General features: G+C 36.6%; 1 protein-coding gene across 1 annotated transcript; it reads right to left on the bottom strand.

Annotated features, from left to right (window-relative positions):
- Positions 1–5653: 5653 nt before the first annotated feature.
- OTUD6B (OTU deubiquitinase 6B) lies at positions 5654–22604 on the bottom strand. The gene is made up of 7 exons (XM_058564576.1): positions 22448–22604; positions 21663–21811; positions 19289–19369; positions 14200–14512; positions 12471–12532; positions 8777–8883; positions 5654–7992 (listed from the first exon to the last, which is right to left on the bottom strand). Exons 1-7 carry the CDS (start codon positions 22527–22529, stop codon positions 7908–7910), a joined length of 879 nt encoding a protein of 292 aa, XP_058420559.1. The 5' UTR covers positions 22530–22604; the 3' UTR covers positions 5654–7907.
- Between the last annotated feature and the right edge of the window lie 431 nt (positions 22605–23035).

The following is a 23035-nucleotide window of genomic DNA, read 5'->3' as shown; positions in this document are numbered from 1 at the left end:
CTTACAGGCTAGAAGGGAGTGGCACGATATATTTAAAGTGCTAAAAGGAAAAAACTTACAGCCAAGAATACTCTACCCAGCAAGGTTATCATTCAAAATGGAGAGATCAAAAATTTCCCAGACAAGCAAAAATTAAAGGAGTTTGTCACCAAGAAACCAGTATTACAAGAAATGTTAAAGGGACTGATTTAAGGGGAAAAGAGAAGACCACAAATAGGAAAAATTATCTATTTCCATGATAAGAGGGAAATGGATACAAATGCACAAAAAAGAGGTTAGATATGATATCAAAAACATAAAAGGAGGGAGGAGGGGAGTTAAAGAGTAGAGCTTTCAGACAGAGGTCAAACTAAAGAGACCATCAATTCTGTATAGAAGAAGGAAGGGACAGAGAAGGACTACTAAAACACTGAGAAAAAAAAAGTTTAAAAATGGCAGTAAGTACATAGTTATCAATAGCTACTTTGAATGTCAATGGACTAAATCCTCCAATTAAAAGGCATAGGGTGGCTGACTGGATAAAAAAACAAGACCCATATATATGTTGCATACAAGAGATACACTTCAGACCTAAAGACACTCACAAACTGAAAGTGAAGGAATGGAAAAAGATACTCCATGCAAATGGCAATGAAAAGAAAGCTGAGGTAGCAGTACTCATATCAGACAAAATAGACTTTAAAACAAAAACTGTAAAAAGAGACAAAGAAGGGCATTACATAATGATCAAGGAAACAACTCAACAAGAGGATATAACACTTGTAAATATCTACGCACCCAATGTAGGTGCACCTAAATATATAAAGCAATTATTAACAGACATAAAAACAGAAAGAGACAGTAACACAATAATAGTAGGGGACTTTAACATTCCACTTACACCAATGGATAGATCATCCAAATAGAAGATCAATAAGGAAACATTGGCCTTAAGAACAGATGGACCTAGTAGATATATACAGAGCATTCCATCCAAAAACCAAAGAATACATGTTCTTTTCAAACGCACATGGAACATTCTCCAGGATTGATCACATATTAGGCTACCAAACAAGTCTCCATAAATTTAAGAAGGTTGAAATAATACCAAGCATCTTTTCTGACCACAACGGTATGAAACTAGAAATCAACTATAGGAAGAAAATCAGAAAAGCCACAAATATGTGGAGATTAAACAAAATGCTACTGAACAACGACTGGGTCAATGAAGAAATCAAAGAAGAAATCAAAAAATACCTGAAGACAAATGAAAATGAAAATACGACATGCCAGAATTTATGGGATACAGCAAAAGCGGTTCTAAGAGGGAAGTTTATAGCAATATAGGCCTATCTCAACAAACAAGAAAAATCTCATATAAACAATTTAACAATGCACCTAAAGGAACTGGAAAAAGAAGAACAAACCAAGCCCAAAATCAGTAGAAGGGAAATAATAAAAATCAGAGCAGAAATAAATGAAATAGAGACCAAAAAAACAATAGAAAAAATTAATAAAACCAAGAGTTGGTTCTTTGAAAAGATAAACAAAATTGACAAACCTTTAGCTACACTCACCAAGAAAAAAAGAGAGAAGGCACAAATAAGTAAAATCAGAAATGATAGAGGAGAAATTACAACAGACACCTCAGAAGTACAAAAGATTATAAGAGAATACTATGAAAAGCTATATGCCAACCAATTCGACAATCTGGAAGAAATGGATAAATTCTTAGAATCATACAACCTTCCAAAACTGGATCAAGAAGAAGTAGAGAATTTGAATAGACCAATCACCAGTAAGGAGATCAAAACAGTAATCACAAACCTCCCCAAAACTAAAGGTCCAGGACCAGACGGCTTCCCTGGTGAATTCTACCAAACATTCAAAGAAGACTTAATACCTATCCTTCTCAAACTCTTCCAAAAAATTGAGGAGGGGGGGAAGCTCCCTAACTCATTCTATGAAGCCAACATTGCCCTGATACCAAAACCAGACAAGGACAACACAAAAAAAAAAGAAAACTACAGGCCAATATCACTGATGAACATCGATGCAAAAATCCTCAACAAAATACTAGCAAATCACTTACAACAATACGTTAAAAAGATTACACACCATGATCAAGTGGGATTTATTCCAGGTATGCAGGGATGGTTTAACATTCGCAAATCAATCAACGTGATACACCACATTAATAAAATGAAGACTAAAAATCACATGGTCATCTCAACAGATGCAAAGAAAGCATTTGACAAGATACAGCATCCATTTATAATAAAAACTCTGAATAAAATGGGTATAGAAGGAAAGTACCTCAACATAATAAAGACCATATATGAGAAACCCACAGCTAATATCATCCTCAATGGTGAAAAACTGAAAGCTATCCCTCTAAGAACAGGAACCAGACAAGGATGCCCACTGTCACCACTCCTATTGAACATAGTACTGGAAGTCCTAGCCAGAGCAATCAGGCAAGAGAAAGAAATAAAAGGGATCCAAATTGGAAAGGAAGAAGTGAAACTGTCACTATTTGCAGATGACATGATTTTATATATAGAAAACCCTAAAGAATATACCAGAAAACTTTTAGAAGTAATAAACGAATATGGTAAAGTTGCAGGATACAAAACCAACATACAAAAATCAGGTGCATTTCTATACACTAACAACGAAGTAGCAGAAAGACAAATTAAGAATACCATCCCATTTACAATTGCAACAAAAAGAATAAAATACCTAGGAATAAACTTAACCAAAGAGGTGAAAGAGCTGTACACAGAAAACTATAAAACACTGCTGAAAGAAATTGAAGACGACACAAAGAAATGGAAAGATATTCCGTTCTCTTGGATTGGAAGAATTAACATAGTTAAGATGTCCATACTTGCCAAAGCCATCTATAGATTCAATGCAATCCCTATCAAAGTTCCAACAACATTTTTCACAGAAATAGAACAAAGAATCCTAAAATTTATTTGGAACAACAAAAGACCCCAAATAAGTAAAGGCATCCTGAGAAAAAAGAACAAAGCTGGAGGTATCACACTCCCTGATTTCAAAATATACTACAAAACTATAGTAACCAAAACAGCATGGTACTGCCACAAAAACAGACACACAGATCAATGGAATAGAATCCAAAGCCCAGAAATAAACCCACACATCTATGGACAGCTAATCTTTGACAAAGGAGCCAAGAACATACAATGGAGAAAAGAATGTCTCTTCAACAAATGGTGTTGGGAAAACTGGACAGCCACATGCAAAAAAATGAAAGTAGACCCTTACCTTACACCATACACAAAAATTAACTCAAATGGATTAAAGACTTGAATGTAAGACCAGAAACTATGAAAATTCTAGAAGAAAACACAGGCAGTATGCTCTTCGACATCAGTCTTAGCAACATATTTTCAAGCACCATGTCTGACCGGGCAAGAGAAACAATAGAAAAAATAAACAAATGGGACTACATCAAACTAAAAAGCTTCTGCACAGCAAAGGAAACCATCAACAAAACAAAAGGACAACCTAACAATTGGGAGAAGATATTTGCAAACCATACATCTGATAAGGGCTTAATCTCCAAAATATACAAAGAACTGATGCATCTCAACAACAAAAAAACTAATAACCCAATTAAAAAATGGGCAAAAGACCTGAAGAGACATTTCTCCAAAGAAGATATACAGATGGCCAACAGGCACATGAAAAGATGAAAGACTATCAGGGAAATGCAAATCAAAACTACAATGAGATATCACCTCACGCCCATCAGAATGGCTATAATTAACAAGACAGGAAACAGCATGTGTTGGAGAGGATGTGGAGAGAAGGGAACTCTCATACACTGCTGGTGGGAGTGCAAACTGGTGCAGCCACTATGGAAAACAGTATGGAGATTCCTCAAACAATCAAAGATAGAACTGCCATATGATCCAGCTATTCCACTGCTGGGTATTCATCCAAAGAACTTGAAAACACCAATGCATAAATATACATGCACCCCTGTGTTCATTGCAGCGTTATTCACAATAGCCAAGACTTGGAAGCAACATAAATGCCCATCAAGGGATGAATGGATAAAGAAGATGTGGTATATATACACAATGGAATACTACTCAGCCATAAGAAACGATGAAATCTAGCCATTTGTGACAACATGGATGGACATTGAGGGTATTATGCAAAGTGAAATAAGTCAGAGGGAGAAGGTCAAATACAGTATGATTTCCTTCATTAAGTAGTAGATAACAACAACAATAAACAAACACATAGAGACAGAGATTGGACTGGTGGTTACCAGAAGGGAAAGGGGGAGGGAGGAGGGCGAAAGGGATAATTCGGCACATGTGTGTGGTGATGGGTTGTAATTAATATCTGGGTGGTGAACATGATGTAATCTATGCAGAAACAGAAGTATAATGATGTACACCTGAAATTTATACAATGCTATAACCCAGTTACTGCAATAAACAAAAAATTTTTTAAAAAAAGAAAAAAAAAAAGCAGCCATTTTGTGAGCAAACACAATTCTAAATCAATACTTCCCACTACTCCTAATGGTCCATTACCCTAACAACAACTCCTCAGTCATACCCTATCCTCTCAATTGATCTTAAGACTGCCAACAAATATTTATTAAGCACCTAACATATAGGCCAGGCAGTATGCTAGATATTATAATAGTTGTCAATAAGGTTTTGTTTCTAAGCACTTAAAGACTGGGGAAAAATAATAATAATAATAATAAACAACTAAATACAAATAACTAACTCTAACTGTGTAGTTACTAGAAAGAAACAGCATGAACTAGGGTGTCTAACCAGCCGAGTTGGAGGAGCCTGGGACACTGGCCAAGTCGGCGCTCTCTGAGCTGATGCCGGGAGTACAGCAGGGGAGGGAAACGCGTCGGGTGAAGCATTCAACTCTGAAGGGCAATTCACAGGCCTTCGAGCCGGAGGGAACAATGGTGGAGTCAAGAACAAGAACTCATGCTCCCTAAAACTTACCTTACAAAAACAAGAAACCCCATGAGTTCTATTTTTTCCACAAGACAAAGATTATTTAAACCAGACTTAAGGAAATCAATCTATGTGAAAACATACAGGACAGGAAAAAAGAACCACTCTCATTTGTCCAATGAAAGTAAAAACAGTATGAGATTACCAATTAAATTCTCAGAAAAACAACTGATCTGCTCCTTTAGCTACTTCCTGACAACCTGTACCAAGACAATATATTAACAAGTGTGTGCCAGCATCAATTCACACAAATTTCCTTCTTCCCTCTTCCTTCTTCACATTCTTGCACACAAATGCTTATTCATTTTTCATTTCTTCTTTAACACCCACGAGTGTTAAAATATTTCTCTAATTCATTTGCCCTAAATAAACCTTCATTATTCTAAAAGGTTCTAAGCTTCAACCAGATTTCTAAGAGCCATGGCTTAAACAGCTATTACTTTATGATCTCCCTCTATTCTGTTTGGGGCATACTGCCATGCTCATGTATTTATTCCACATATCTTAAATGCAAGAATCTGTGATTCTATTATTCTCAATTGTATGTGAGAACAAAATAAAGGCTGGATAAAATTCTAAAATAAAATCAGTTTTTTCTGTTTCTGCATTCTAAATTGTTAAAGATAACAATTTGAACAAACAAATGTTGATTTAATTCATTCACCTTTTATTCATTTTGGCAAACATCAGATATATTGAACAAAATTATATTGCTCACTATAGTTACACACATTCTTTTTTGCTTTATACAAGGTGTAAACATATTTAAGTGGATAAAATTCTTGGCTAAAGACATAATCCAGAACTCTGACATATACTTTTCTGAGTTAGGACAAAAGAAAGTTTATGAAACGTCCATTAGACCATCATCATACAGCAAACTAAGTTGGTATATGCTGCTTTTAAATTAACATCTGCCATTTTCTAAAGACTTCAATTTTAGGTTACAGTTAAAATTATTTTAATCTCAAGTTTTATAAAAGAACAGAAACTGATCACACAAATCTTATTCATAACTATATTGGCCACTTAAAAATAAAAAATAATAAAAATAAAAAATAAACCTATAGTCAAGAAAAGTCCACTCATCTTGTTAGAAAAAAATAGCTATCAATAAGTTACTTTAGAATATTTTAAATATAGATGGAACTAATAACTAGGTTTTATGATATCATTTTATTACTTCTAAATGCTTATCTTTTAATTTTAAAGTAACAGATTACTTCAAAATAAAGCCAAGTTGTTTAGTATCTTATAATTTCATTCTTTTATAAATTTCAGACCCTAAAAAAATTCAGATTGAGAATTACAAAACAGGCAGCCTTCAGAATATATTTTGTTTGGCAGGTAGAACGGTTTTTAAACTTTTGAATTGGAATACTTTCATGCAGTACTTACTTGTTCTAGTTGACTACAGTCCCTACCAGCTTCCCATATTGTCACTTGCTGGGCATGTGAAACTGACACCCCATTTTTAATATTATAAACCCAACGTTTACTTACAAAAATTAGCTGCATTCATGGAACAAAAACTCAAATATTATAAACTTGATGCTAAATCTTACTAGTTATTTCTAATTTGGGAAAAATAGATCAAACCAAAAAGGTCTCATTTTCATAACACTTCCTTACATAACAAATTATCAGACACATTTACATATATAGGTACTATCTTCTTAGAGAGAATATTGTTAGGAGTAACCTAAAATCTGAGCTAGATACATCATTCAAACCAAAAGTATTATATACTGATTTTACTATACAATCTTAGCTCCCAAACAGTGGCTTTCAACTTTATCCATACATGTAACATAAAAATTCTCAAATATTTGAGTTAAAGGAAAGGTGACATTAATAAGGCTAACAAAATAACAAGTAACAAAAGCTTTCTTCTAATCCTAGAGAATGATGCAAAAAGAAAGATCTTATAAGACAAATCGGAAAAGAGGAAGAAGTTGAAGTAAATTTGGCCTTGGACCCTTTTACATTGCTACTCCTTCACTTTGTACAAGTTAAAGAATACAAGAGGCCACAAACTGTTTCTTAGTGGAAAAGGCTGCAAGGAAAGCAAAACAGCTGAGGAGTGATGGAGAAAATACAAGAAAGAATATAAAAATTTGTAGGTATGAAGATAATCAAGAAATGATGGTACTAATTCCATTCTGAAGTTTAAGAAACAGCAAGGAATAAATGAATTAGAAAGACAGTAATCTGTTGGGTCTTTTTAAGTTATACACAAATAAAAGGCTAATCTGTAATTCTTTAGAGGTTTAAATCTGATAGGGAACACATTTACCTTTGAATTTGTCTCATTTCTTAAAACTTAATAACTGATTCCCATCTGAATAGATATTTTAAATTCTTAATTATTAAAGCAAGCTTCTTTGCTGTACTTTGATGGGGTTATATAAAAAGCTTCACAGCATTAATCACATCAATACCAAGGTTATGTATCAAGTTCATTTATAAACATTAATTAAATTTGCTATCACCATCACCATATTATTGCAATGACCAAGAGACTGAGTCATTTCATTTCTTCAAGAAAAATTACATTGAAATTGTTACTGAAAGCTTTTAGTAATGGGGAGACAAAAACATTTATTTCAAAGCAGAACAGAATGTTCAGCATTAAATAAAAATATCAGCAAACAGGGTACCATCTTATTCTATAAATGATGTTCTCCACAATGGACTTACAAGTTTTTAAAATACCACTAAGGGGACATTGGTTAAAGTTTATCTCTGATACATTTTTAAAACCTTGTTGATAGCTTTGCCATAAAACTGATTTAAGGTAGTTGTGTTTTTCAGTGACTTTTAGAACAATCCAGCACTTGGTATGAATACTCAGATCAGCACACTGTACTAAAACATAATTGTGCAACATGTTGTAAACTAGCTGCAATTTTCAGTAGCTGTGTTCACCAATCGTGTAACAGAATTATAATGTTCTCCTAAGCCATATGCATGTCTCATATATCTGAAATGAAAAAAAGGAGAAATGAGTAGTTTAGATGAAAGTAATTCATTGGATATAAATGTTTATTATGTATATAAAACCAAGCACTGAACGAATCACTCCACAGGGATATCATTCAACAGACTTCACTGGCATATTACTTACAAGTTCAACACCATTTGAAAACCATCAGCAGTCAGTAAGATCTGGTTCAATAACTCTGCTGAGTTCAAGTCAGGTAAAACACAACCATTAGAGGGAAAAAGTAAAGACTGAGATGTTAGGTGCTCAATAAGCTTACATTTTTATCTAAATCCAAGCCATTAATGAACACTTTAGTAGGTTTGGCTAATAAACACTAAGCCAATAGCAAATTCTCCATGCTATGTTTCAGAGTAGCATTCTCAATCATGTAAAATCCTTTTGCAATAAAAAGAAAAAATTTCTAAGGAATAAATGATCAGGCAACACGAATATATTTCAGCTTTTACACTTGTTGAAACTTTTAGCATTATTAAGGTTAAACCAGGACAACATGAAACTAATCTTAAAACTTCGTAACCTTTAGAAATGACTTTTTTCTTAACTCACACACAAGAATAAATCACTAGAGATTTAAACAATTACCTAAATCACACATTTTGACAATGTTTTCCAATTCTATAATTTCCTTTAACATAAAATAAGCATAATTAATGCAGCTGAAGATAGATTTTTTTGATTAATCAACATAAACTAAAATCTTTTAGTAATCCTTTTTGTCTTAATTATGAAAAATATAACAGTAGAAATTCTAGGTACTTACACAAGTATTAACGGTTTTTTTGGATATTCTTCGCCAACCACAATAGGAGGAGAATCTGCCTGTATTATCTCTATCGGTGTTTGTAAAATGTGAGACAGGGCTCTTAGCTATAGGAAAGAAAATGTATTAGTAGGGAAAATAAAAAGGTAAATCTCATTCAAAACATAAATGACTGAGGCCTGCATGAATAGGGCAACCAGTAAGAGCAGGGATCTGCTCTGTTCCTCACTGTACACCAAGAGCCCGGCACATAGTGGGCACTTAATATATATTTGTTGTAAAAACAAATAAATATAATATTTATTAAATCAAACGCACAAGTTTCAAGCCCTGGCTACACAACAGCTTTTTAGAAATATCAATGCCATAGTTAATAAAGTGAGGGGATGGGTAGGTTGGGTTTATTATACTAGTCTCTCTACTTTTGAATACGCTTGAAAATTTCCAGAATAAAGTTTTTAAAAATACCATTACTCAGGCACCAGACCAAATCAATCACAACTTGGAAAGGGCTGGGGGAAGGAGAGAGGGAGCAGAGAAGAACAGGTGGTTTACTTTTTTTAAAGCTTTTCAGATAACTCTAGTGTACTAGTGTTGAGAACCACAGCTCTCTAATTTTCAAGGCATGAGTAGAATGAGTTATGTACTATTCCTTCATGGAATTTCCATCTGATTAATAATTTTTTTTCATTGCAGTAACATTGGTTTATAACCAATGCTATAAACCAATTGTATAAATTTCAGGTGTACATCATTATACTTCTATTTCTGCATAGATTACATCACGTTCACCACCCAAAGACTAATTACAATCCATCACCACACACATGTGCCTAATCATCCCTTTTGCCCCCTCCCTCTCCCCTCCCCTCTGGTAACCACCAATCCAATCTCTGTCTCTATGTGATTGTTTGTTGTTATTTTTATCTTCTACTTATGAGTGAGATCATACGGTATTTGACTTTCTCCCTCTGACTTATTTCCCTTAGCGTAATACCCTCAATGTCCATCCATGTTGTCACAAATGGCCTGATTTCATCATTTTTTATGGCTGAGGAGTATTCCACTGTGTATATATACCACATCTTCTTTATCCATTCGTCCCTTGATGGGCACTTAGGTTGCTTCCAAGTCTTGGCTATCGTGAATAATGCTGCAAAGAACATGGGGGTGCCTGTATTTTTACGCATTCATGTTTTCATGTTCTTCGGATACATACCAGCAGTGGAATAGCTGGATTGTATGGTACTTCTATTCCTTATTTTTTGAGGAATCTCCATACTGTTTTCCATAGTGGCTGCACAAGTTTGCACTCCCACCAGCAGTATATGAGAGAGTTCCCTTCTCTCCACATCCTCTCCAACACATATTGTTTCCTGTCTTGTTAATTATAGCCATTCTGATGGGAGTGAGGTGGTATCTCATTGTAGTTTTGATTTGACAATTTTAATTTCATACCATACAATATAAAATTAGAGCTTAAAGTAGGATGGATAATAGTTAATAATGAATATTGGGAGTAATATTTTTTAGACTTACTACGACCAAGCACACTAAGCAATTTATGTGTATTAATTCCATCTTCACAATAACCTATGGGCGAGGTACTAGTGTTATACGGTTTAAAGACCTAGAATCTGAGGCAGACAAAAGTTAAGAGGCCTGCCCGAAGTCAAGCACAAGGAAATAAAATGACCTACAACTGAACTGAGGCAGTCTGACTCTAGAGCCCAAGTTCATAAACAAATTAATCATTTAACAGTCTTCAGTCATAGTGCCCTGATCTATGTATTTGCCCCATTATAAGAACATTCTGTCTAGAACATGGTCCTTTTAGGAAGTTTTAAAGGAAGGTAAGAAATTAATTCAAGAATATGAAAAAAGTTCTATACTGCACAGTGGCCAATTTAATCCCATACTCTTATCTTGTAAAATGTTCCTTTGTGGCACTTTTTTCTTAAACCTAAAATAATATATCTTAAAAGCTAGCACAGAATGGAGGGTCTGAAGCAAGCTCTGGAAATCTTACCATTCCCTCAAAGTCTTCAGAAATCATATAAAGAATTTCTCTTTAATAATTTAAAGATACCCCATTGTGAAAACAGCAACTCATTTCAAAAGAATTCACAGATGAACAATTTATGAGTAATGGCCTTCAAAGGATGTTGTAAAAGGTTTTTCTCAGTTAAAAAGAGTCTAGTACTCATATTAATTTGTGATGCTTATAAGAAAGTTCAAGCATCTTTAATTACTCCTAATGTAGTCACAAGGCTCCTATGAAAACTTCCTGAGTATCACAGACCAGCAGAGGCATCGAAAACGAAGGGACACAGTTCCCTCTGGTGGCTCAGAAGAGGTACAAATGTAACTCTGCTGAGAAAAAGATTTTGAAGCATTCATGTTGTATCTTCAAACAACACAGTTCTTGATGTGAAATACTCAGAGGCACAAACTCCTCAAGATGACTAATCATTACACAATAATATTAATATTACTGCTAGATTCATCCATCTGGCACTTTAGCTTACAAACTTCAATGCATATACTCCTCACTTATTTAATGTCCACAAATGACCCAGGAGGTATAGACAGGGGTTTTACTATCCCCATTCAATAACGAGGAAACTCGAGCTCAGGAGGTTGGCTGACTCCCCCAAGGTCACAAAACTGAGAAGTAGAAGGAAAAGCCAAGACTCAAACCCAGGACTTTTCCCTCTTATCCCAACTTCCTAATACCCCAGGTTGCCTCATCACCACTTAGATCACTTAGGTGCTCTGTTTATTTTGTTTTAATGAAACAAAGTTAACAGTGAGATAAATAATTAGAGCTTAAAAACAATCCTGATTAACTCTCTAGAAGTGACTGAACATATCATTTTCTTACATGTGCATTTTTTTTTTTAGTGAGGAAGATCAGCTCTGAGCTAACATCCGATGCCAATCCTCCTCTTTTTGCTGAGGAAGATTGGCCCTGGGCTACCATCTGTGCGAATCTCCCTCTACCTTATATGTGGGACACCTGCCACAGCATGGCTTGCTAAGCAGTGTGTAGATCCATGCCTGGGTTGTGAACTTGCGAACCCTGGGCCACTGAAGCGGAGCGTGTGAACATAACCACTATACCACTGGGCCAGCCCTTATATGTGAATTTTAATACATCAAATACTGCTCTCAAGTCAGTGTGTCAGTATCAACTAGAAATTCAAGACACAATTGTTAATAGATGTGTTGTGGTAGGATTTGACCTGTAACTTTACATAAAAATATTGTTTCCCATTTCTGATGTAATGGATGTGTTACTATTCCAATCGTGATTTTCATCAGCTGAGCCACTACCAGCTGCACTTGAGTACAATCTCCACTTTCATAAGTGCAGAAAATCAAGTATATTGCCAGTAGCAGCATCACAAATGGAAACACGCAGATGCAACACTAGACTCACCAACCCAAAGATCAAACGCTGGTCTCTTTAAAATGAAATAGTGCTTTACTTCCCAAAGGTACATATTAAATCAAAGACCTAAGAATGTTAACTCCCTATTTCAATGCTTTGTCAGACGAGAAATAGCAAATATATAAAGAAAGGAATCTTCAAAGAGAAATTGGGATCATCTGAAAAAGATGTGTAAAAACTACAGATGGGATTTACAAATAATTTAACAATCCACATTCACTATGAATAATACAAACTTACCTCAAGTTGACCTCCCCATACAGCTGTGTTTACAGTATCATCACAGTACTTTCCAAACTCTTCTGGAGAGAACAAATCAGAATATAGCACTTAATAATTTTCATAACTCATGTTACAAGATCCCTTTTACAGTTCCCACAATTCCCGATGAAATTGCCCAAGTTATGAACTTCCTCCTTCTCTACCTGTACTCTCCAGAATTTAATCCACTTTCCAGATTCAAACTTAACTCACTCCAACTTTCCACCACCTTTTCATCCAAGAGCAAAGCAATTCATTTCTGCTTCTCTCCCTCAGCCTGCATCCAAGGGACCTTAACTACATATCAGGCATTCTTCCCTCTCTTTACCCAAGCAATGACCCCCAAAAGTGCCACCATATTCACTATCTTGACATGTATTTTAAAGCCCAAACCTGCATCCAAAAGAGTACACTGAAAGACTAAAAAATGTTGCCTCTATAAAATCAGGTTCACTGTTAAACCCCGTAAAAAATGTGAGAAAAGCAGCAGGGTAAAAGTACAAATGAGTTGAAACTCCTTCCCAGCGACAGCATCAAATAGTGCCTCCATTTGTTATTTTGGAAGCATTTACCTTATTTGCATCAGTATCAGTTCTAGCCAAAGAAAGGGCTTCCCGGATCAGTCCTGAGAGGAGGTCAAAGACCTACCTGCAGAGTTTAATGGCATATCTTGAGCATACATACTTTTATACAGAAAGTTAAAATGGGAAACTAACACCCTTCCTAAACTGTTTAAAGGGGAAAGAATTATGGGCATCTCACATCCCATGTGTTTGTCTCATTCACTGCTATATCCTCAGTGCTCAGAACAGTGCCTAGAACCATTCCTGGCACATAGTGGCCTTCAGTAAATATTGGCTAAATGAATGAAGATAATTAAGTCTTTTGTCTTTTCCTCTGATTCAGCGTGCTAGGTTGTCACCTCCTCTCCACTGCCCTACAACTAGCAGAGTTGGGGACTCCATTAAATGACCTTCCCGTCTCCAATCATCCTGGCCATATGACCGGCTCCCAGTGGATACTGCCACACCTGCCATCTTCTCTCAAGGACTAACTTCCCTCTATTTACATCCCTTACTCACCTACAACTCTTTCAGATTTTCACTTGCCTTCTCCTTCCTTTGCTAGTTATGCATTTTTTATTTCACCTCACCCTAAATATTTTATCTTAATCAGCAAAGGTATTATAAAGAATAATGCAGGTTATTAATTCATTTGTTTTTGGTTTTGCAAAGTCAAATTCTGCCTGAATATTATGGGTTATTGAGAATAAAATTAAATCTCCCAAAGTGCAAGATAAAAGGAGGAATTAGTGTTCTTAATCATTCTCTGCTTATGCTCCTCAGGCCCAATACTTCCAGAGATTGGTCAAAGTTCACCTCCCTCTATGCTTAACTTTGTGAAATATGAACTTATGAACAATTTTTTTTGATAATAATAATAAATCCTATTCCTATTTTTATCGTATATAAAACAATCAATATATTTTAATTACAAAATGGTTAAATACTTAAAAGATCTTAAAAAAGCAAAATGTACTAGTATCTATTAAAATTATAGAAAATAATTCTGCCCAAATTTAGAGATTTTTTTTTCCCCTTAAGGACTATACGGGTTTTTCTTATTCTCATTCCCAGGAAGCACTCGATTTAACAACAGCCACAACCACAGCAGCAACAACAAGACATAGTAAAGAAAAATAAACTACCTGGAGTATACATATCTCCTGTATTAGGGTTTGTTAAAAATGGCAGAAAGTCTTCCACATGGCTTTGCATATATTCAGCAGTCTGACTTCTTAAGGCAGCCACAGTCAGAGGGCATTCCTGTTCTTTCAGCTGATCTTCAATGGCTCTATACATACAGTGGCCATCAGACGGAATCTGTTTAATCTCCAACCGTCTGGCTGCCAATATCTGAGCAAGTTTTTCACTTTCTACATGTCTAGCTCCAGATAAATTCTCAATTTCAGCTTCAGCTATCCTTTCTTCCCGTTCCTTCTCCAATGCAGCTTTTTTGTCCTAAGAAAAGGAGAATGTAGGAAAGTTAATTCACAATAATTAGGACTAACTTACATTTATTAAGGGGATAGAAATATAAGATTTTCAAAACTTTTTGCCATTTTTCTCCCTTCTCCCACAAGCACTATGATATTGATGATCTCATCACTTGCAGACTTTTCTATACTGCGAACTCCTTTAAAGGCAAACTATCTCTCTCATCTGTGTGTACCAACACCTAGCTCTGTAAGCGGACAAAAGAAAGCCCTCAAATTTTTCTTTGAAGTCTATTTAAAAAAACTACATGCCAAGTTTCTAAAGATTTTACTTACTGATTTCAAAGTACTGTCTTAAGACCGAATTGTCCTAGGCCTTAAAGCAACCTCATGATCATATTTAAGACCAAGCTAATCCAAGCTTTTTAACTTATCACTCCACCAGTGAGGCATTAATACGCTAAAGCCTTTAGATGGGTACAGGAACTCTATTTATCTAGCTTGAAAAAAATGTGTGTGTGTGTATGCAGATACACAACACACAAATTTAATTAAAGTAACAGATAAAAACATTCTTTTTTATAAAAAATTAAAATATTACAGATAGACTAAAGTTCCCCTTAAAGACCACTACCAATCCCAGTGCCAGCCCTAGAGGTCTTGTGTGTATCCTTCTAGAGTTTTTTTCTATGCCTTTTAGTAAATATAGATGTACTCATAGAAAATGTATAAAGAAATATTTTAACAAAAATAGCATCATACATTACATTCTGCAACTTGCTTCCCTTATTCAAATGTCATCAGAGATCTTCCCAAGGCAGCACACACAAGGGCGGGACGCAGGGAGGGCAGGGAGAGATCTGTGACGTGAAGGGTGGAGAGGAAACAGGGGGAAGGTTGGGGAAGAAGAGAGAAATCCTGACCGCCAGACTAGCAAGGATCGAAAGCCAGAAAGCACCGTATGTTTCACAGCTGAAAACGGTTCATGCAGCTAGAGTATCAGAGGAAAGGGTCAAGAGATGAGGTTGGGGGCAAAAAAGATAGGTATATAGTTAATACATATTAAGTCCACACATACATAGGTAAAAAAAACACTAGAAGGATATACATATAATATTTTTAGTGCGTTTCTCTAGATGGTAGGATTATAAAGTCAGTTTTATTTTGTGTGTGTGTGGGGGGGGTGCTTTTCTGCATCTTTCTACTTCTCTACCATAAGTACGCTTTACTTGGAAACTGAGGGTGAATGCTTTTCAATTTAAAAGAAAAAAAATAGTTAAACTAAATTTTATAAATCTTGATATTGGTAGCAAATTACAAGGAAGTGTTTGGTAAACCAAGAAAAAGAGTAGGAAAAGGTAAAGATTATCATGCCCCTAGCTCTAACTGCTCCTTGGGGCAGAAGAAGTGAAGGGAAAGGCAAATTTCAATTTAACTTAATGCCACATACTTGTGCTACATGCCTGTTATGTGTCATGCTAGAGGAACCTGAAGTGATTTCTAAGTTACCTGAATCAAAAGTAGTATTATCTCCCTAATAAAATATAAACCTATTTAAGTTTTTTCCTCCCAACTCTAACCATGCCAGAAGTAACATGAACAAATTTATTTCGCTGCATACCTACAACCGCGGATCACAGCAGCATAAAATCTTAAAACAGAAGATGGCACTATCACTTTATAAAGGACTACAAACATTTTCAGAGGGGAGAGAGAGGATAAGCACCTTGGATATCATCTAAGCCAAAACCCCTCCTTTTCCTCTTCTGAGGAAACAGCAGGCAGAAAGATTTCCAAAGGCCATACAGCTGGTTAGAAGCAGAGCAGGGACCAAGGACAACACAGAGAGCTCCTTCTATCCAGGCACCTGAATCAGAATAAAAGTTGGAGCAGACGGGAGCCGGAGTTAATGATGTCATGTACTAGTTACTAGAAGAGTGGAACTTTATACTATCTGCAAAACTGTTTAAGCCTCTAAAATACAAATCCAATCACTTTTTTTCCCTCATGCTCTGCTTCAATATTACAAAGCAACTGTGTTTCCTTTCCGGGGCACTAGGTGGGAAATTCGCTGGATTCTTGTCCCAGCCATGTGTAGTTTCCCATTAGCACTAGGCACTCTGGTTTCTACAACCCTAGTACTGGAGATAGAATGGCACCCATAAAATCTAATGAAAACGTATGTAAGACGGAGCTAGCACATAACTCATAAATATATTGTTAGTAAAACTAGAGTCATGGTGATATAGTAATACAGCAAAACAGCTGAAGAGAAATCTTAAGAGCTGGGTACTAGTCCTGGGTTTGTATCAAACTTTTTCAGTATGCCATTGAGATAACCCGAGCTGCAGCTTCCTCATTTGTAAAAGAAAGAAACTGAACTAGATCTCATTCCAGCTCTCAAATTTCTTATTTTTGGAATCTAGTTCTTCTAAGTTCTACTTTGGGCTCTTTCCACCATACCAAAGAGGTTCCACTGAAGTTCTTTGAATTAAATAAAATTCTCCCTATGTTTTTCTAGATTAAAAATAAGAGATTTGCTCTACAATATTCCAATAATAAATCTTCATAAACTTTTGTCATGTTTTTCTACCAGAGTTCTATCCCTCCCAAAGATAAACACCATTAGTTAACTGGCTTTTCATTCCTTGGCAACTTTGGCAAAAAAAAAAAAAAAAAAAAAAAGAGGTTTGAAATAAATCTAATACCCAGTTATCCACCCTATTTTCAGATTCCATTTTCTTAAATATAAACTGTCAGTGTTTTCTGTTCCAGAATCCTATTAATATAACAAAGCAATAAGAAACTTTGGGCATTACTTGTAAGGTGTTTTCTCTGCCAAGTGTTAAAATCAGCTGACTATAAAAAACACTAAATTTTTTGAGGGTGTAGCTGAAAAAGGTATGTATTTCAGCTATGTACCATTTTAGGAGAAAAGTTACAAAATGTTTGAGAAAGGTAAGGGAGTTTATTTTGTTTTTGTTTGTTTTGTTGGCTAAGGGTCCAGCCAGATGGGGATGAATAAGTTTTGATAAAGACAGGAAGGAGTTGTGCTCTTATGTTTTCCAGAATTAAACAGGCTACTCGAAGATGTATCAATGCTAAGTAGAGGCAATTCCAACAAATATTTTGTTATGCTACAGCCAAGAAAAAATTCTGCCCTTCACTTTTGATCTACAGAAGCTAGATGACAATTACAAGGCTATCACAAAAAGAATACATATTATAAGCAGGGAGTTAAACTAGATAACCTCCAAGGTACCATGAAATCTAAATTTCACAATTCTACGAAATTCACAATAATATTATTTACTCAAGAGTAAAATTTTACATAAATATGAGAAATGTTTGACAATTTGCAACTTAACTTTCAAACAAAAAAAAGATACTGGTCTTACATTGAACTTTTTAAGAGGCATACTGTGCAGTACTTAACACAGTAAATACTACTATCATTTGTTGACCCAGTAGTTCTCCAGGCCTTGTGTCAGGCTTTGGAAACAGTATATTATTTAATATTTACAACAACTCTATGAAGTAGGTATTATTTTCCCCCATTTTATACACGTGAAACTGAGGCTCAAGAATGTTAAGATTCTTGGGGCTGGCCCCATGGCGTAGCGCTTAAGTGCATGGGCTCTGCTGCTGGCGGCCCGGGGTTCGGATCCCAGGTGCACACCGATGCACCGCTTGTCAGGCCATGCTGTGGCAGCGTCCCATATAAAGCGGAAAAAAATGGGCACGGATGTTAGCCCAGGGCCAATCTTCCTCAGCAAAAAGAGGAGGATTGGCAACGGATGTTAGCTCAGGGCTGATCTTCCTCACAAAAAAAAAAAAAAAAAAGTTAAGATTCTTACCCAAAGCCACAACAGTAAGTAGGATTAAAACCCCCACCTGACACCAAACTCCACGGTCTATTAAATTGCATACTACTAAATTATAGGAGGCAAAGCTAACTTAAAAGTAAACATTTAAATACTAGAAAACATCATTAGTAAAACAATATTTGGGACTAAAAAGCTTGGATTTAAACCTCTTTCTTTCCATTTCGTTTCCATTTCCATTTCCTCTTTTATTTCCATAATTTTGATATCATGAACTCACTACTTCTAATAAATCAGTTTCCTTATAGCTCTGATACAAAATTTCACTTCCACATTTGTTTTTGTGCATGCTGTTTCTCCTATTTCAAATATCCTATCTAAATAACTATTATTTCCTAAAAATTCGAACTCATTATTTAACATTTAGCACATTGAACTTTTCCTTCTCTGAACTTTCATTGCAACTAACCATTACACGGGGACCTACCTAATTCGGAGAATTTTGAACACCTGCTTAACTTCTAGGTTCAAATCCTTGTTTCACCACTTAATGACATCGTTTTTAACCAAAGTTGTGCATCAGAATCACCTGGGCCCACACTGAAGATTCTGAATTATTAAGTCTGAGATAATGTATTTGTAAAAAATATCTTTTGTACCCTCTTCCTAGCATCACCCTCCTTTGAAAACTGCAAATTGGACATGCTATTTTATATTGCCTTAGGCCTATTTTCTTCTCTATAAAATGGGGATAAGAAATCCTACTTCACAGAATTATTGTCAGGACTAAATGAGATTTCATATAATCTGTAAGAGCAGCATAGTATCTGGCACATAGGAAGTGTTTAATAAATGTAAGTTGAGGTCCTCTGACAAGGAATTCCATCATCTTTTTCCTATTCCCTTCCTATACAACAGCTAAGATAGTGTTGAGCCCACAGCACTAGCTTAAATACATGGTGACATGACTTTCATACCCGTCTCTTTTGTGCTTTTGATATCCGAGGCGGCTCATTCTCAACAACCAAGTTTGAAATGTTACCAGCAACAGAATCTATCTGAAGGAAACAAAAAGCATTAACAAATTAATTAAAAATGCTTTTAAGTTATTATTCAAAGTATTAGATTATTAAATTATTACTGAAAATCACAAATATGTGTGTTATTCAAATTTGAATAACAGCACTACCTACAATATTTGATGTCATGCCGTTGTCTCCTTTCTCTATTTTTAAGGGAAAATTTGTCAGATTGCTGAGAAGTTTCCTTACAGATCTTCAAAGATAATGCTCATCCCTGCATGCTTTCCTTTCTCATTGGAATGCCTACCCCATTAATCTAAATACTTCTGAAAAGTGCCAAATCATTCAGCACTCCACCCTTCCCTTCTCTAAATGTTGACAGTACTTATAGGATATATAAGGTCCTGTGCTGGCTCAGTTCATGACTACCTTCATAACCTCAAAGGTAGAAACAGAGGCCTTTCTCCATCTTCATTAGCCAGAACCTGATGAGCACTGCTTCTTGACCCTGGTAACAAACTGAGCTTTTTCCGTCCTTTCCAACCTACAAACTGGTAACTACAGGTAGAAAATTTAACTTATGATTATCATTATGATACTACCACCAATCTTAATCATCAAATGGCTATCATGTGTTTGCTGAAGAAAAAAGATGCTAGACTTATAACTATCACGATTAGTAGCTAGTATTTTATTACTGCAACTATAAGTTAAGCTAGTTTTTAGTGCGACACATCCATAAGACCCATCAAGGCCTCTAATAACAACAGAGTCAGCAGTCTCCAAGGCTATGGCCCACATGATTAACATATCAAAATCAGATTAAGACTTCCAAGAGTGATAATCAACTTTAGTGAAATTAGGATTCTTATATTTTTCAGAGGAATCTGCTAAAATTTACAAACTGCCATACTGACAATAGGCAAGATACAGGGAAGCATCTGGGGAAAAAAAAGCGAAAGCAATGACATAAGAATTCAGGTAGCATTCAGAAAGAAAACAAGCTTAAGTTAATGAAAAAGATAATAGTTCAAAGTAGAAGGGGAGCTTTTATTTTAACAGTTGGACTATATGGAGCTTAAGAATCAAACATTTTTGTCCTTAGAAACCTAGGAAAGAAATCTCACAACTGAAAGGCCTGAGAGAGCAAACAAAACTAACTCACTGATAGAAAAGATGGGGAGACAATCAAGAATATCACAATTCTGACAACACAAAAACCTTGAGCATCACGCCTGTTACTTGGAAATAAAGTATGTTAAGGGCATGGAAGGCCAGGACCTTGATGACTGGCTAATAAAGTTAAAGAAAATGAGACCATGTTTAATACAACAACCATTGTAAATCAGTACAGACAAGCTGTTTTCCCTGTTAACAGCAGACCAAAAATAAACCAAATAAAATAAAATTTAATTATGGTAGATAAAATTTTGCATAGACATAAGAACTAACTATCAAAAATAGAGTGAAGTTATGGAGTCTATGATCCTTGATATCCAAAACCCACGCAATAAACTACTACACTATACAAAGTTATAACAGAATTCAGTATTCACAACCTGGAGTCAGACAGCTCCGATTCTGAATTCTGACTTTGGCACTTAACAGCTGTTATGAATTCAGGACAAAGTTCTTAATCTCTCTGAGTCTGTTTCCCACTTGAAAAATGGGATTGTTTACACTACTTCATAGATAATACCTCATAGTGTTACAATGAGAATTATAAGAGCTAATGCATGTAATATTTTAAACAAAGTGCTTGGCACACAATACATATTAGCTACAATGATAAAATAAATAGTTAAAAATATGACAGTGTACTCCAATTTACCAAAGAAAATCAATTTTCATTCATTACAACTTGTTTATAAAGCATTTTTATAACTTAAAAATGATTTCACATTTGTATTCCCACTTGATTCTTAAAAAATCCTGTGATTAAAAAAGTATCTGTATCATATTACACGAGGAGAAATTTATGCTCAGGAAGTCTAACTTCATCCAGGTTACAGTCCTATCTAATGGCAATTCTGGGACTACAAGTCTTCTCTTCTAACTTGCATTTGGGGAGCTTCCTCTAGTCCACTTCATCAATCTGTTCATCTTCTGGGCAAGTAAATAGTGAAAGAAGTGTACTGTCTTCGCTGACTCCCTTACAGAAAGGCACTACCATGTAAACCTGGTCACAAAAATATTTATGAAAGGTGATGCATGAGCATGACTGACTTCATTTCCCTCCAAATTTATGATTTTATACGGTAAACATTTTAGTAGCAGTGAACATTTGCTTTCAAATGCTATAGGCAAAAAGACACATTACTTCACATACTTGGTCCTTAGAAGTCAGCTTCAATTGCTCCAGTTCCTCTCTCTGTTTCTGTTCCATTTCTGCTTCCAATCTAGCAACATCTTCAGTGAGTTGCTTCCTCCTCTTTTTGTCATTCTTGGGAACAGCATTCTTCATACCCTGAATTTTGGCTGAAAGGCCACCAAAATCATTATGTCAAAACCCCAGAGATTAAGGAAAAATGAGAAACAGAACAGTAAGGGGATGGTAAGGGGCGAAGCGTATAGAAAAAGTAATTATGGAAGCAAGAAGAGTAATTACATAACAATCAGACAATTACAGAGAAGAGCCCCAATGAAGCTGAGACCAAAAAAAAAAAAAATCTCATTAACATAACCGTGAGTTTGGCGCGGTAGGAGGCAAAAGACAAAAACTGACTGAAGTTTTGAAACATCTCAAGTATCCCTTCCGAGTCCTCAAGGTGAAGCGAGGTATTTCACGTCACACCTCGCGTGACACGCACCCATGACCCAAGCGTCGGGAGCTGGGGCAAGCGCGGAACGGGAGACGGCGGAGGGCAGAGCAGCGCCAGACCGCGGCTCGGCGGTGCTCTCGGACGCCAGCACCGCGCGGCGCCGGGGCGCGCGGCGGGCCCGGGAAGGGGGCGTTTCTGAGGGTCTGGGGGAGGAAGGACCGCCGGGGCAGGGCAGGCGGAAGGGAAGTCTAGGAGCGTCCAGACCAGAAGCCCCTCAAGCTCCCACAGACCCGACCCGCCACGCGCCCTTCCCTGGTCCAGGCGACTCCTAGCTTCCCCACTCCCCCGTCACCTTGCAACTCCTTCTTCTCTTTGCGATGCCGTCTCACCAGCTGCTCCTCCGCGTCAAGCTGCTCCGTCAAGACTGCCTCCATGACGACCGGGGACCGGCCCACGCGGTACGAGACACGCGCACCACCGGCTAGCAGGCACCTTCACCTCTCAACCCTCACCCGCAGCGCCATTGGCCGCGGCTGGAGCCCAGCCCCGCCTTCAAGGCGGTACCGGATCTCAGCCGGGTCATTGGCGCGCCGAGGAGGATGGGTGCTGCGCACGCGCACTCCCGAGCTCTCATGGGCGGGGGCGGCGGGGCGGCGGCCTTGAACCCGTCTTCTCGCGGTGACTGGCGCGCTAGAGCCCATTCAGAGACACAGCTGCGCGCCAGGCTATTGGCCCTGGCGTGAGGCGCGCAGGGATGACGTAACGGAAACCGTTTTGAACGTTCGTTTTATTTTGTTGGGTGGTGCGGAAGTCGTATTATTTACACTTTTGGTCCCATTGCCAAGAGGAGCTATTCAAACGGTAAGAAAGAAAAATAAAACGTTTTACTAAAACCGTTAATAATTATCAGTGGGAATTTGGAGTTGAATCAGTGAAACGG

This window comes from Diceros bicornis, chromosome 21, assembly GCF_020826845.1.
Source record: "Diceros bicornis minor isolate mBicDic1 chromosome 21, mDicBic1.mat.cur, whole genome shotgun sequence".
Lineage (NCBI taxonomy): Eukaryota > Metazoa > Chordata > Mammalia > Perissodactyla > Rhinocerotidae > Diceros > Diceros bicornis.
Note: the sequence above shows the minus strand (reverse complement) of the source record. Positions and strands in the feature narration are given on the sequence as shown.

What these genes read in the sequence shown, in the direction of transcription:
- OTUD6B (XM_058564576.1), bottom strand. Translation starts at nt 22,529, where the DNA reads ATGGAGGCAGTCTTGACGGAGCAGCTTGACGCGGAGGAGCAGCTGGTG. An exon ending in AGCTGACTTCTAAGGACCAA is followed by an intron (nt 19,370 to 21,662) that starts GTATGTGAAGTA and finishes TGTTTCCTTCAG; the next exon opens with ATAGATTCTGTTGCTGGTAA. An exon ending in TATGGGGAGGTCAACTTGAG is followed by an intron (nt 8,884 to 12,470) that starts GTAAGTTTGTAT and finishes TCTTTCCTATAG; the next exon opens with CTAAGAGCCCTGTCTCACAT.